Below are 13,622 nucleotides of genomic sequence, written 5' to 3'. Positions count from 1 at the left end.
GTCACGCTGCGTTGAGACTCCTTCATTCACTTTGGACAACCTGTCCCAGATAAGCTTCGCTGTCTCCAAAGCACTCACTCTGCCATACTGTCCTTTGCTCAGATGGCCACATATGATATTCTTCGCTTGAGAGTCGAGTTGCTTGAATCTCTTCACATCAGCAACATTCAGAGAAGGAGTGACTGAGGGAACACCATTTTCCACAACATACCAGAGATTGTTATCAATTGCCTCAAGATGCATCCGCATCTTATTCTTCCAGTAGGGGTAGTCCGTCCCATCGAAGGTAGGACACCCAGCAGAGACCTTGATCATACCTGCGGTTGACATAACTAAAACTCCAGGCAGTTAAACCAAAATCACACAGAACAAGGGAGTACCTTGCTCTGATACCAATTGAAAGTGTGTTATATCGACTAGAGGGGAGTGAATAGGCGATTTTTATGAAATTCTTCACTAAGGAATTTGCCGGTGAGGAAATTCCTTAGCGAAGAACTACTAGCAGCGGAATAGGTACTCAAAAGTAAACATAACAGAATACAAGCATAGTCATCATGATGAAATGAAGACAGGCACAGAGTACAGGAAGCGTAAGCACAGGATAACACAGGATGAAGACAAATAGACTGAAGAAATTGAACTGAGGAAATTTGAGTAAGTCTTCAGTCAAAGTCTTCAAACACAAATATGAACAAACACACAACACAGTTATGAGGAAATGAACGAGTTTAGGGAATAGAACCAGTAAGCTTGGTGAAGACAATGATTTGGTAGACCAGTTCCAACTGTTGTCTTTGTTGTACGTCTGGTTGGAGCGGCTGAGTATTTAAACTCGAGGACACACAGTCCCGGACACCCAGTCCTGAGCACGCAGCTCAGGACACCAAGTCCTCACCGTATTATCCTTGAGCTAAGGTCACATAGACCTCGCCCAATCACTCGTGGTAAGTCTTCAGGTGACTTCCGAACCTTCACAAACTTGGTCACTCGGCGATCAACAATTCCTCTTGGATGCTCTAGACCATGATGCCTAACCGTCTGGAAGAAGCACAGTCTTCAATGGTAACAAGCGTCGGATCCACGCAGGATCAATCTCTTCAGTGATGCTCAATCACTTGGGGTTTGTAGGTGTTTGGGTTTGGTTTTTCCTCACTCGATGATTTTCGCTCAAAGTCCTCGGAGGATGGGTTGCTCTCAAATGACAAGTGTCAATTTCTCTCGGAGCAGCCAACCAGCTAGTGGTTGTAGGGGGCGGCTATTTATAGCCTAGGGAGCAGCCCGACATGATAAGACATAAATGCCCTTCAATGATATGATCGTTAGGTGGATAGATATTTTGGGACAGTTGGCGCATAGCACAGCGGTCGGAATTTTGAGTAGCAAAATCCTCAGGGCTATCATGTTCCTCACTGTGTAGGTAATCCGCACTGGCGAATTCCTAACTCCTCAGTCAGAACAAATTCCTCAGAGACCAGAAGAACTTCGTCTCTATCACTGAAGAAATTGACTAAACTGTATGAGATTTCCAATGGCTTCACTCGAAGGGATTGGTAGGTGTAGGATTTTGAGTTGAGCATCACATGGAAATTTTTCCTTAGTATTTCCTCGACCCCCTTTAACAGTACGGTGTTTCCTATGACTCAAGAAAAAGAAAATGAAACTACGAAAACAAAAGTATTCACGCTTCATGTTCCTCGAATGAATACCACGTCTTCAAGGTCACACCAATTTCTTCACTTTCAAAGTCTTCAGAAAGTCTTCAGAATATCAAAGTCTTCAGACGAAGAACTTCATTTTTAGGGGTCGACTTTCTCTATAAATATCAGACTCCTCATAGAATTATAGACCTGTGTACACTCATGAACACATTAGTCCCTTAACCTATAAGTCTTCAATACACCAAAATCACTAAGGGGCACTAGATGCACTTACAACAGCACCAAGGAATTGTTGCACCAAACTAAAGTAACTATTCGGCCTTGGCTCTCCCGGCCACAGATGATCCACAACAGACCTCATGGCGAGTCCGGACAACCTATGGAGCTCGGCCCACTTGGCCATTCGCTCATTCAACAGCAGCGGACACACTGGAGCATGGAACTTTCCACTTCGCGATCTTTTTAATCCTTGAAGTACGCGGACGCATCAGCAGCACTTGCCGCCAAATCAACGTAGGCATCCGCCGAAATCCATTGTTGGTCAAGAGGAGCATACTTCGGATCTCCGAACTTAGTCCACAACAAGAAGGGCTTCCCAGCCACGATATCTGCAGCTTGATGCAACTCCTCCTTCGTCGCTCTAATTTTAGAGCAAGCTTTCTTGGCTGCTACCATGGCCTTTTCTAGGTCCGTCACCCTTGCCCGACTTTCTTTATCAAGAAGCTGGTAACGGCCAGCGGCATCTTTCAACTCAATGGCCATCTTGGCTATCCTTTCCTTGCTCTGGCGATGCGCGGACTGTTCGGCCCTCAGCTCTTCGGCCGCCTTTAGAGCGGCTGCATCGCTATTCCTTGCTTGTTCCTTGGCTCGGGCAAGCTCTGCCCGAAGGGTCTCCATGGTGGCAGCTCCATCCGCAATCACAACATATTAAAGATACTGGCATCATGCTCCTCTTACTTTGCGTCGATCACCGGAGAAATCACTTACCCTGTGCCTCGTCAAGCCGCTTGTTGACAAGCACGATGTCAGCATCTGTCGCATCAAGTTGCCGATTTAGCTCGGCAAACCCATCAGTACGGCTAGCCACCGGTGCTTCAGCCACTTGCACATAAAGGCGGTTTGGTGATTACCTGGGACTATGATCCTCTGTTTGCCGTCGTTTTCGACGACAACCAGAGTCTCAGGGGCTACTATCTGCATAGGGCACACCTAACGTGTGCGGTACTGTCAAAAACTTACACTATGTCACGTACCTCAAAGCCTTTCAGAAGACTCATAAAAGCTTCATGCAATCCGCTTTCAGCGGATGAAATCCTTTCAACTACCGTACTCATTAGCGTACGATGCGCTTCTGAGATGGCCACTTGCTCCAGAAGATCCTTCAGTGCGTCCGACCACACACTATACGGTTCCGGACTCTTTCTATTGCTCTCTTTAGGAGCTGAATACTGAGGACTCCGGGTGGCCAAGGGATTACCCCCTGGCCTTGGCGGATCAGGAGAAACCCTCCGCGACGACACTTCTGGGTTGCCCGCCTCATAAGGCGGGGTGGCAGGGGGAGGTGTTTCGCTCTCCATCATCTCCAGAAGAAGATCCCCCGAAGACGAACTCTGTCGAGAAGGACTACGATTCGAACTACAAGATATAAGCTTCGGTTATTGTCTTCAGAAGTAAGGTATGATATTTTCACTACTAAGTACTTTTTGATTACTTACAACTCGGTAGAGGGCTGATTCCATTGCGGACACTGTGTGGCAAGAGTACCCCCAGGGCAGGACCCTCTGGCGAAGATTTCTTCCCTCGTTTGGAAACCTCTGTTTCCGGATCTTTAGAGGTGGTCCTCTTCCTTCCCCAGGGAGACGGGATGTCAGATTCTTCTCCCTGGTTGTCCTCCTTCACGGAGGCGCTCGTTCCCCCGGTTGGGATGAGTAGTGAGTGAGGCTCGCTTCCGGCCTCTTTATTCCCCCTTCATCTTCCTTTGAGGGCACCTGATAAGGCGCCGGCTCCAGCATTCTGTCTAGTACTGGATTGGCCAAGCCCTTGGGAAGGGGGGCCGAACACCTGATCATCTTCGCCTTTGTTATCCAGTCCTGGTCAAAGAGCAACTTTTCAGCATGATGATGTGATAAATAAGAGAAACAGTGTGTTCGGCCATGGGATTACTTACTTGGGTATCCGGGCGATTACAGCTCAGGACCGCATCCTCGATGGTGTCCGGACAGTTTATTTGTGATCCGAAGAACAACTTGTACATCTCCTCGAGCGTCATGCCGAGGAAGTGCTGAATGATTCGCGGTCCCTTCGGGTTGAACTCCCACAAACGAAGATGTCTACTTTGTAAGGCGGGACCTGACGAACTAGCATGACCTGCATCACCGTGACCAGGTGGACGTCTCTCTCAATGAGATCTCGGATGCGACTCTGAATATCGGCACATCCTTTGCTGGACCCCAGTTTAGCCCCTCACTGATCCATGACGTCAGTTGTGGTGGGGGGCCCGAGCGAAAGGCAGGGATGGCTGCCCACTTGGCACTTCGGGGAGCTGTGATATAAAACCACTCCCGCTGCCACAAACTGGATACCTCTGGGAAGGAACCCTCTGGCCATGGAGCATTAGCGCTTTTGCTTATTACGGCACCTCCGCACTCTATGTGCCGCCCCTCGATCATCTTCGGCTTCACGTTGAAGGTCTTGAGCCACATGCCGAAGTGAGAGGTAATGCGGAGGAAGGCCTCACATACGACGATGAACGATGAGATGTGAAGGAGGGAATCCGGGGCCAGATCGTGGAAATCGAGCCCATTGTAGAAGATAAGTCCCCTAACAAAGGGATCCAGAGCGAGGCCTAGTCCTCGGAGGAAGTGAGAGACGAACACAACACTCTCGTTGGGTTCGGGAGTGGGGATGACCTGCCCTCGGGCAGGCAGCCTGTGCGAAATTTCGGCGGTCAGATATCTGACTTCTCTCAGCTTCTTGATGTCTTCCTCTATGACAGAGGAAGGCATCCACCGACCTTGGAGGTTGGATCCGGACATGGTTCAAGGTCCGAAGCGCCTGACCTGAGCTTGGGGTGTTGGAACTCGAGGTGGGGAAGGATTCGATTGAGCGCGAGAGGAAAAAGGGACAGGTCTTGGCCTCTTTAGAAAAAGGGGAATATCAAGCGTCCTCCTCGCGGCCGTTTTGGGGCTCACCTAAAATCGAGGAGTCATACCAATGGGACGAGTGTGTTACCCACGTCTGTATTGATGAGAATCCCATAATAAGGGGACACGATCTCTGCTTCGACAAGACGTGTCAAGAAAACCGCATCGCGATATGCGCGGTGCTGGTTGAGAAAAACGGTTCGAATAATGACCGGGCCATGACGTAATGTCGTGCTGTCTAAACACGTCAGCAGATTAGATTTGTGGAAATATTATTCTCTCTACGATGGTATGTGGAAATTATTTTGCAGAACCGGGCACTATTCTGGTGTTCAAAATCTTCTATGGAGTATTCGGAGGAGGAACCCGCCTTGCAATGCCGAAGAAATACTGGGCGTCGGACTCATTGTCATTGAAGCCTGGTTCAGGGGCTACTGAGGGAGTCCTGGATTAGGGGGTCTCCGGACAGCCGGATTATATCCTTTGGCCGGACTGTTGGACTATGAAGATACAAGATTGAAGACTTCGTCCCGTGTCCGGATGGGACTCTCCTTGGTGTGGAAGGCAAGCTAGGCAATACGGATATGTAGATCTCCTCCCTTGTAACCGACTATGTGTAACCCTAGCACCCTCCGGTGTCTATATAAACTGGAGGGTTTAGTCCGTAGGACAACATACAATCATACTCTTGTAATACTCATATCATCAAGAACAATCAAGCAGGACGTAGGGTATTACCTCCATCAAGAGGGTCCGGACCTGGGTAAACATCGTGTCCCCTACCTCCTGTTACCATCCGCCTTAGACGCACAGTTCGGGACCCCCTACCCGAGATCCGCCGGTTTTGGCACCGACAGTAAGCTTGCTCACTGTAGCACCTCCGCACTCCGCGTGTTCCCCATTGGCTACCTTCGGCTTCACACTAAAGGTCTTGAGCCATAAGCCGAAGTGTGGGGCAATACGGAGAAATGCCTCGCACGTGATGATAAACGTCGAGATGTGGAAGAAAGAATCTGGGGCTAGATCGTGGAAATCTAGTCTGTAGTAAAACATGAGCCCCGGACGAAGGGATGAAGAGCGAATCCTGGCCCTCGCAGGAAATGGAAGATGAATACAACCCTCTCGCTGGATCTGGGAGTATGAATAACCTGTCCTCGAGCAGGAAGCCTGTGGGGGATCTCCGCGGTCAGGTATATGGCCGCACGAAGCTTCGCAATGTCCTCCTCTGTAACAGAGGAAGCCACCCATCGACCCTGGAGGCTGGGTACGGACATGATTGGGCAGCTTGAAGCAATGGAGTCGAACCTCGGGTGCTGTAACTCGAAGTTGGAAGTGCTGAGGAAAGGGTCGGCGTAAAATAAGACGACCCTTGGCTCCTTTACAAAGGCAACGGATATAGAACGCATCCTCCTAAGCCCGAAAACCTGCCTATTCCGAAGGGATCATTCCAATGGAACGGTTGGGTTACCCACGCCCGTATTGATGAGAATCCCACAATAAGGGGACACGATCTCTGGTTCGACAAGACGTGTCAATAAAAACTATGCCTTGAAATGTGGAACGGCGGGACAAGAAACGGTTCGAAATAATGACCGGGCAAGCGTGATGTCACATTACAAAAAGTTGTCGATGGATTGGACTCGTGATATATTATACTCTCTGCGGTTGTGTGGAGTACTTGTGTTGCAGATCCGGACACGTTCATTGCGTCCGAAGACTGTCTTGGAGTATTCGGAAAGGGGAACCCGCCTTGCAATGCCGAAGACAATCTGCGCGCTGGACACCTCGTCATTGAAGCCCGGTTCAGGGACTACTGAGGGAGTCCTGGACTAAGGGGTCCTCAGGCGTCTGGCCTATTAGACATGGGCCAGACTGATGGGCTGTAAAGATACAAAGACCGAACACTCTATCCGTGTCCGGATGGGACTCTCCTTGGCGTCCAAATATGAAGATTCCTTTCTCTGTAACCGACCTTATGTAACCCTAGATCCCTCCGGTGTCTATATAAACCGGAGGGCTAGGTCCGTAGACGGGGATGCTCATAATCATAGTCAGACAGGCCAGACTTTTAGGGTTTAGCCATTACGATCTCGTGATAGATCAACTCTTGTAATACTCATATTCATCAAGATCAATCAAGCAGGAAGTAAGGTATTACCTCCATAGAGAGGGCCCGAACCTGGGTAAACATTGTGTCCCCTGTCTCCTGCTACCATCGACCTTAGACGCATAGTTCGGGACCCCCTACCCGAGATCCGCCGGTTTTGACACCGTCATCGCCGTCGCAACCGTTGGTCTGAGTCGTCACCGCCGCAGGTGCCAATAGCAGAGGAGGGCTTATCCTGGAGCCAAGGGTAAGCAAGTAAATGTGAGAGGGCGGGGGTATATTTCGCGCCATCCCGCCTCCACCTCTCCAGCCATCTCGGTTTGAATCCTCCCTGCACCAGCTTTTGCGCCCGAGTTAGCCTGGTTGCCTGGAAGCTGCCGGTTCAAGCGTTCCTAGTGAGCCAAGCTCTGGGATGCTTTAAGTATCGTGCGAATACGAGTCAACCTACTTGTACGCAACCACACGTGCCATTTTCATCATGCTCGACCCTCGTTGGGCTCTATGCAGCCGACCAAACGCATCCTTAACGAACGCCTTGATTATCTGACATGGCTTAAAACACATCAAAATCTGTGTTCCATAACGAACGACAGGCAGAGCGTTCAGACCGGAATTCTAAAAATCCGACGTCAGATTTACAACGAGATGTTGTGGGGGAGACAAAACCCAGGCCGAGGGACCTAGGCCAGGGCGTTAGGAAAAAAATTCTTCCTTGACTGTAACATGTTGTGCACTGTTTGACACTGCAGTGGCACTATAGCAAGTCTGGGGCCGGGACTTGGGCCAATCCTGGCTGCGCGAGTAAATTGCAAAAACCCGCCATAATCCAGTCAAAGTTATAAATGCTTCATGAAAAAACCACCAGAAAACATGCATTTTGATGGGTGTCGCATAATTATGATGATTTTTTTGTAATCTACTCTGGCTTGGCTCCGCCCCCCGTGAGATGCACGGCCATCCTGTCTCGCCATCGAGATTTACGTGCACATGGTCACACAGTGATCTATCGTGACACAAACGACACGTACACGTGCACCATGATCCACCTCTCTTTCCAAAACTTGAATCTGCAGCGAGGCAGCACGACGAAGAGAGCTGCTGCACATGTCGACGGCGATGCTGGAATGCAGGATCCGGTTCTGCATGTCGACTGCCGCCGATGCGCCAGGATTCTTTGCGGAGGCCGGCACCGCACCCGCCGTGCAACACTTCAAGGAACAAGTCAACTCGCAGCGTAGAGGCAGAGGAAAACATACAAAACAAATCGCACAACACGGCGATTTCCGGCCCCCTTTGCCTCTTGGAGAAAAAGATTTCCAGCTTCGACGCCCTTTATATCCCCGTGGCGGCCTCCCCAACCACCCCACCCGCCGCCCCGCCCCGCATCGTCGGCATCATGTCCGATCTCCGCGCCCCGGAGCACCAGGTCGCCGGCCACCGCGCGGCGCCCGACAAGCTCGGCCCGCTGGTCGACGGCGCCGGCCTCTTCTACAAGCCGCTGCAGGCCCTGGACCGCGGCGAGCAGGAGCTGGCCTTCTACACGGCCTTCTCCGCCCACCCCGACGTGCCGCCCCGCATCCGGGACGCCTTCTTCCCGCGCTTCCACGGCACGCGCCTCCTCCCCACCGCCGCCTCCCCCGGCGAGTCCCACCCGCACCTCATCCTCGACGACATCCTCAAGGGCCTCGCCGCGCCCTCCGTCACCGACATCAAGATCGGCGCCTGCACGTGGCCCCCGCGCGCGCCGGAGCCCTACGTCGAGAAGTGCCTCGCCAAGGACCGCGGCTCCACCAGCGTCCTCCTCGGCTTCCGCGTGTCCGGGGTCATGGTCTCCGACCCCAGCGGCGCCGTCTGGCGGCCCGACAGGTCGGAGCTCAAGGGGACCGACATCCCCGGCGTCCGCCGCATGCTCCGGCGCTACGTGTCGTCGGTCGGCGGCGAGGACTGCGCGCTGGCCGCGGCCGTGTACGGGGGCGAGGGCGGGGTCCTGGCGCAGCTGCGCGAGCTCAAGGCGTGGTTCGAGGTGCAGACGCTGTTCCACTTCTACTCGGCGTCGGTGCTGCTGAGCTACGACGCCAACGCGGTGACCGCGCCCGGCGGCGCGCCGAGGGTCAAGCTGGTGGACTTCGCGCATGTGGTGGAGAGCGAGGGGGTGATCGACCACAACTTCTTGGGCGGCCTCTGCTCCCTCATCAAGTTCATAGACGACATTGTCTCTTCTGACAAGGCGCCTCCGGTTCAGTCTTGAGGAGATCCTGGAGCACTTTGGGAGCTGATACAGTACAAAAGGTAAAATCTACGGCCATTGTTTATTGTTCTTTTCGCTTTGTCAGATCTGCCATTGGTACTAGATACCGAGTGAGTAATCAAAAGAAGGATGTAAAGTAGAGTGACAAAATTGCTCATGGTCTTTAGTAGAGTAGTACATTGTCTTCTCCAACGATGGAAGGAAATTGTAGAAAATGAAGAAAACAAGAATTGATTCTGCTGTCATGGTGGTCACAAAATCGGTGGGATTGCACAAACCTCACAAGAGGATAATCGAATAGAATATTGTCACTTGAACAAAATTAGGATTAAGGATGCCACGAAGACATTGCAACTAAAGAATTGGTTCTGCATCTAGAGAAGAGGTAGTTTGCGGTGAATAGAAATGAAGCAAAATTGGGCTTGGACACGAACACTTTTTCCCCAATAAATTGTTATATACTACTCTCAAGTTAGTACAAAGTCGAAACACTTCTTTTAGAACGGAGGTAACAAGCTTCAAGTTGATACCGGTTACTTCTGCCGTTTACAAGATCACACTGTCACGAACAGTATGCTCAACCAATTTTGGATCCTCAAACCAAACAGCTCAAGAAGTTATTCGCCCTTTTGCTACACTGCTCTGTTATTTTGCCACGACACACGACTATAAAGAATATGTTCGGATGTTGGTTGGTGGGTTCTTCATCCTAGCCTCGAAGCACAAATCCACATAGCAATATGACCTTTAATATGGGAATATTAAACTGCCAAAAATGATTCTATTTTTAATCTAACGGAAGTTTCAAAATATTTGCAGGTAATATATCCAGTCACTAGTTGGATTCTTCCATGATCCTTCAGCTTGCAGAGGTGTGGAAAGTGCACGGCTTTGGGGGATGGTCGCTTAGGCTATGTTCAACCATTTTCGATGGGGGTTCAGTAATAAGATTGTAGAAACACGGGTCTCTTCTGTATCTTATTTGTTCTCGGTTTTGCTAGCCCTTGTGCTTTTTTGCCTTTTGTGGCCCTTGTTTGCTTACATTGAGTGTTGAAATCGTTGAGGTAATATAATGACTGTATGTAGAGGGCTGAGGTTTTTCTCTCCCTTTCCGAAAGAAACGGCACTGATGCTTTGAAGGTGCAATTATTCTTAGCTCTTGCAGACATCTTTACGCCTGCACTGATGCTTTGGAAGCAGAACTGGTAGCTATAGAAGAGGGAATTTCATTGGCACTTCAATGAAGCAATTTACCCATTGATGTTGAATCAGATAGTCTAGATGTTGATTCGATGATCAAGGAAGGTATTGGCAACTAGTGACTCATTTATTGTTAGAGAGATCATTCGTACTACTATGGAGGAGAGGAATTCTTGTATTACTCACACTCGTCGGAGTTGTAATAATGCTAATCATTTCATGGCTATTTTTGATAGGTTGCAATGCGGTTTGGCTAGGATTCTCTGACGATGGAAGGAAATTGTATTAGAAAATAAATAAGAATTGATCATGGCGGTCACGAAATCGGTCGGATTGCACAAACCTCAAAAGAGGATAACAGAATATTCTCTGTCACTTGGACAAAGTTGAGGATTAAGGATGCCACGAAGACTTTGCAGCCAGAGAATTGGTTCTGCATCTAGAGAAGCTAGAGGTAGTTTGCGGTGAATAGAGAGGAATCGAAATTGGGCTTGGACATGAACAATTTTTTTCCAACAAATTGTGATGTAATATTAATTGGTAATGCTAAAAATCTGATGTCATTTTTTAAGCATGATAAATCAAATGTTTTTATGGAAATTTTAGTTGGCCTGTGCATGACAAATTTAGTTTACGAGCACGACAATTTTTTGACAAAAAAAAGAAATTTAAACAGAGGCGACTTTACCATGCTTGCCAACTAAACTTGTCGTCCTCAGTAAACACAAATTGCCAGAAAAAACGTTCGATTTGCCATGATAAAAAATCTGGCATCTATTAATATTGATACCGGTTACATCTAGCATTTACAACACCACACTGTCACGAACAGTATGTTCAACCATTTTGGATCCTCAAACCAAAGAGCTCAAGAAGTTAATTGCCCTTTTGCTACATTGCACTGTTACTATAAAGAATATGTTCTGATATTGGTTGGTGGGTTCTTCATCCAAGCCTCAAAGCACAAATCCGCATAGCAGCATGACCTTTTAATATGGGAATTATGAAATTGCCCTAAATGATTCTGTTTTCAATCTAACGGAAGTTCCAAAATATTTGCAGGTAATATATGGAGTCACTAGTTGGATTCTTCCATGGTCCTTCGGCTTGCAGAGGTGTGGAAGTGCACAGCTTTGGGAGATGGTTGTTTAGGGGAGGCTGCTTCGGTGCAGGTGCAGTTGGGTCAGTGACATGTGACTGACCCAACTGCACCTGCAATTACGGCACCGAAGCTCAGTCCTCGTTTAGGATATGTTCTATACCATTTTGGATGCGGGTTCAGTAATAAGATTGTAAAAGCAGAGTCTTTTTTGTATCTTATCATTTGTTTTCGGTTCTGCGAGCCCTTGTGCTTTTTTGGCCCTTGCTTTCTTATATTGAATTTTGAAAAGTTCGGTAATATAATGACTGTATGGACATGCCTGAGGAAAAAAAAATTAACAGAGACATGGCGGAAGCACACAGTCAATTTATTGCTACTGAAAGATTATAGAAAGAAAAAAAAAAGACAAAAGCTACGGTACTCCAAAATAGCATCTCAATGCGGTTTACAGCAACAAAAGCATCGCAACACCTTTCTGAATCTAACCATTTCAAACGGGAAGTTTATCCGATTTGGATGATTAGGAGCCGTGGGAAGACAGCATGCTGGTTGAGCAATATGAGTAGTGGTAGTAAACAAAACGAATGCACAGAGAGCATCGCTGACTGTACTTGTACCAAGCCAAGACATGATTCCTGTCACACCCCGGTGGCCATGCAAAACGGGACATACCTTTTGCACGCTTGCGCACTACCACCTACTGCCACAGATGCAGCTCGGGACCATATGCGCGCTGCCGACCTGCCGACCTGGACCTAATTCGAACGAGAATGATAAGTACCTGCTCAGGTACGAGCGTATGGCAAAATCGAACGTTTTCGATCACAATTTCAGCGACCCAAGCATAGCAAGTTAGTTGACACACACGATAAAAAGTAAATTGAAGCACGAAGTTGCTATATTTTTTAACTAAAGTTGTCATTTTCTCGTCACTAAATTTGCTATCGAAAACATTCAATTTGTCATGTGCTCGTACCTGATGTTCAGACGTTACCAGATTTCAATTCAAATTGTGAAATTTTTGAAGTATGTATGCCTCCAATTGAGAGGAAAAAAAGACACATTTGGTCTTCGAACTTGCTGGTGCGTAAGAGCATCTACAGCCGGACATGTCAACTTTGACCCTTTATACGTCCGCGGACAGGAGCAGGTTATCCCTCGTTTGGCGGACGCTACAATCAAAATCTTCATATTGGAACTCCTATTTTCATACTACAACATGCAACCTAAAATTCATCTACATACTAAATCATACATTAGCAAAAGAAGCTACATATCGGTGATATCGATATCCCTCGTGCTGGACGGACCGGCTTCGTGGTCATTGGTGGCGGGCCGCAACTCCGGCTTCCCCACATCATCATCGTCATAGGTTGGCCGCCGCCTCTCGCTTGGATTGAATCAAGTCGAGGATGGCGGTATGCTCCGCCTCAAATGCCGCAGCCGCCTCCGTGGCTTGAGTGTTTTGGAACTCTGCCTCCGCCATGGCAAAGCTGCCGGGCTCCATGCTCACCGCTTCCTCCACGTACTCCTCCATGGTCGTGTCCTCGTCCTCTGCGACTGGCTCTTCCTCCTCCTCCAGCACCTCTGCTTTCGGTAACTTCTCCTTCTCCCCATTGCCGCAAGCTTGATGGTGTGGTGTCCCTCGTTTGTGGCACGTATCTGGGCTTTGATCTCCTGCTGACGTTCAGGCGTGAGCATCTTGTAATATGTGATCTTATGTCGGACCATGGCGAAGGACGATGAGGTTGAATTGGAAGTGGAAGAGAGAGAGAGAGAGGGAGGGAGAGAGAGAGATATAGTAGTGACGACGTGAACTGGAGGAAGAGAAGGAGAATGGGGACGAGGCTAGGGTTTCCTCGCCGTTCGACTTATATAGCCAGATTTAGCCCCTCGGACGGCCCGCCAGACCGGCGTCATGAATGCGTCTGCACCAAACCGAAGGAGGCGCCTGGTGGACATGTGGCGGATGCGTCTGGTCGCACCTAGGCATCCCCATTTTCACCACAGATATGGGTTGGTTTTGAGGGGAGGGGTGCATGACAGCCCAACGCCTCTTCCGTCTTCCTCAAGGAAGACGACGCCACGCAGCAACGCAACCTAATCATCATTGCCGCATTGAACGGAATGGCTCTCATTCAACTATCCGTGGACACGTTCGTGT

At 49.1% G+C, this 13,622-nt stretch overlaps 1 protein-coding gene across 1 annotated transcript; it reads left to right on the top strand.

Annotated features, from left to right (window-relative positions):
• Positions 1-8,052: 8,052 nt before the first annotated feature.
• On the top strand, positions 8,053-10,311 carry LOC123148742 (inositol polyphosphate multikinase IPK2). The gene is made up of 2 exons (XM_044568230.1): positions 8,053-9,197; positions 9,976-10,311. The coding sequence occupies exon 1, from the start codon at positions 8,068-8,070 to the stop codon at positions 9,154-9,156; it is 1,089 nt and encodes a 362-aa protein (XP_044424165.1). The 5' UTR covers positions 8,053-8,067; the 3' UTR covers positions 9,157-9,197; positions 9,976-10,311.
• The last annotated feature ends 3,311 nt before the right edge of the window (positions 10,312-13,622 follow it).

This window comes from Triticum aestivum, chromosome 7A (genome assembly GCF_018294505.1).
Source record: "Triticum aestivum cultivar Chinese Spring chromosome 7A, IWGSC CS RefSeq v2.1, whole genome shotgun sequence".
NCBI classification, from domain to species: domain Eukaryota; kingdom Viridiplantae; phylum Streptophyta; class Magnoliopsida; order Poales; family Poaceae; genus Triticum; species Triticum aestivum.
The sequence above is the reverse complement of the archived record's forward strand: the minus strand, read 5'-3'. Positions and strand labels throughout refer to the sequence as shown.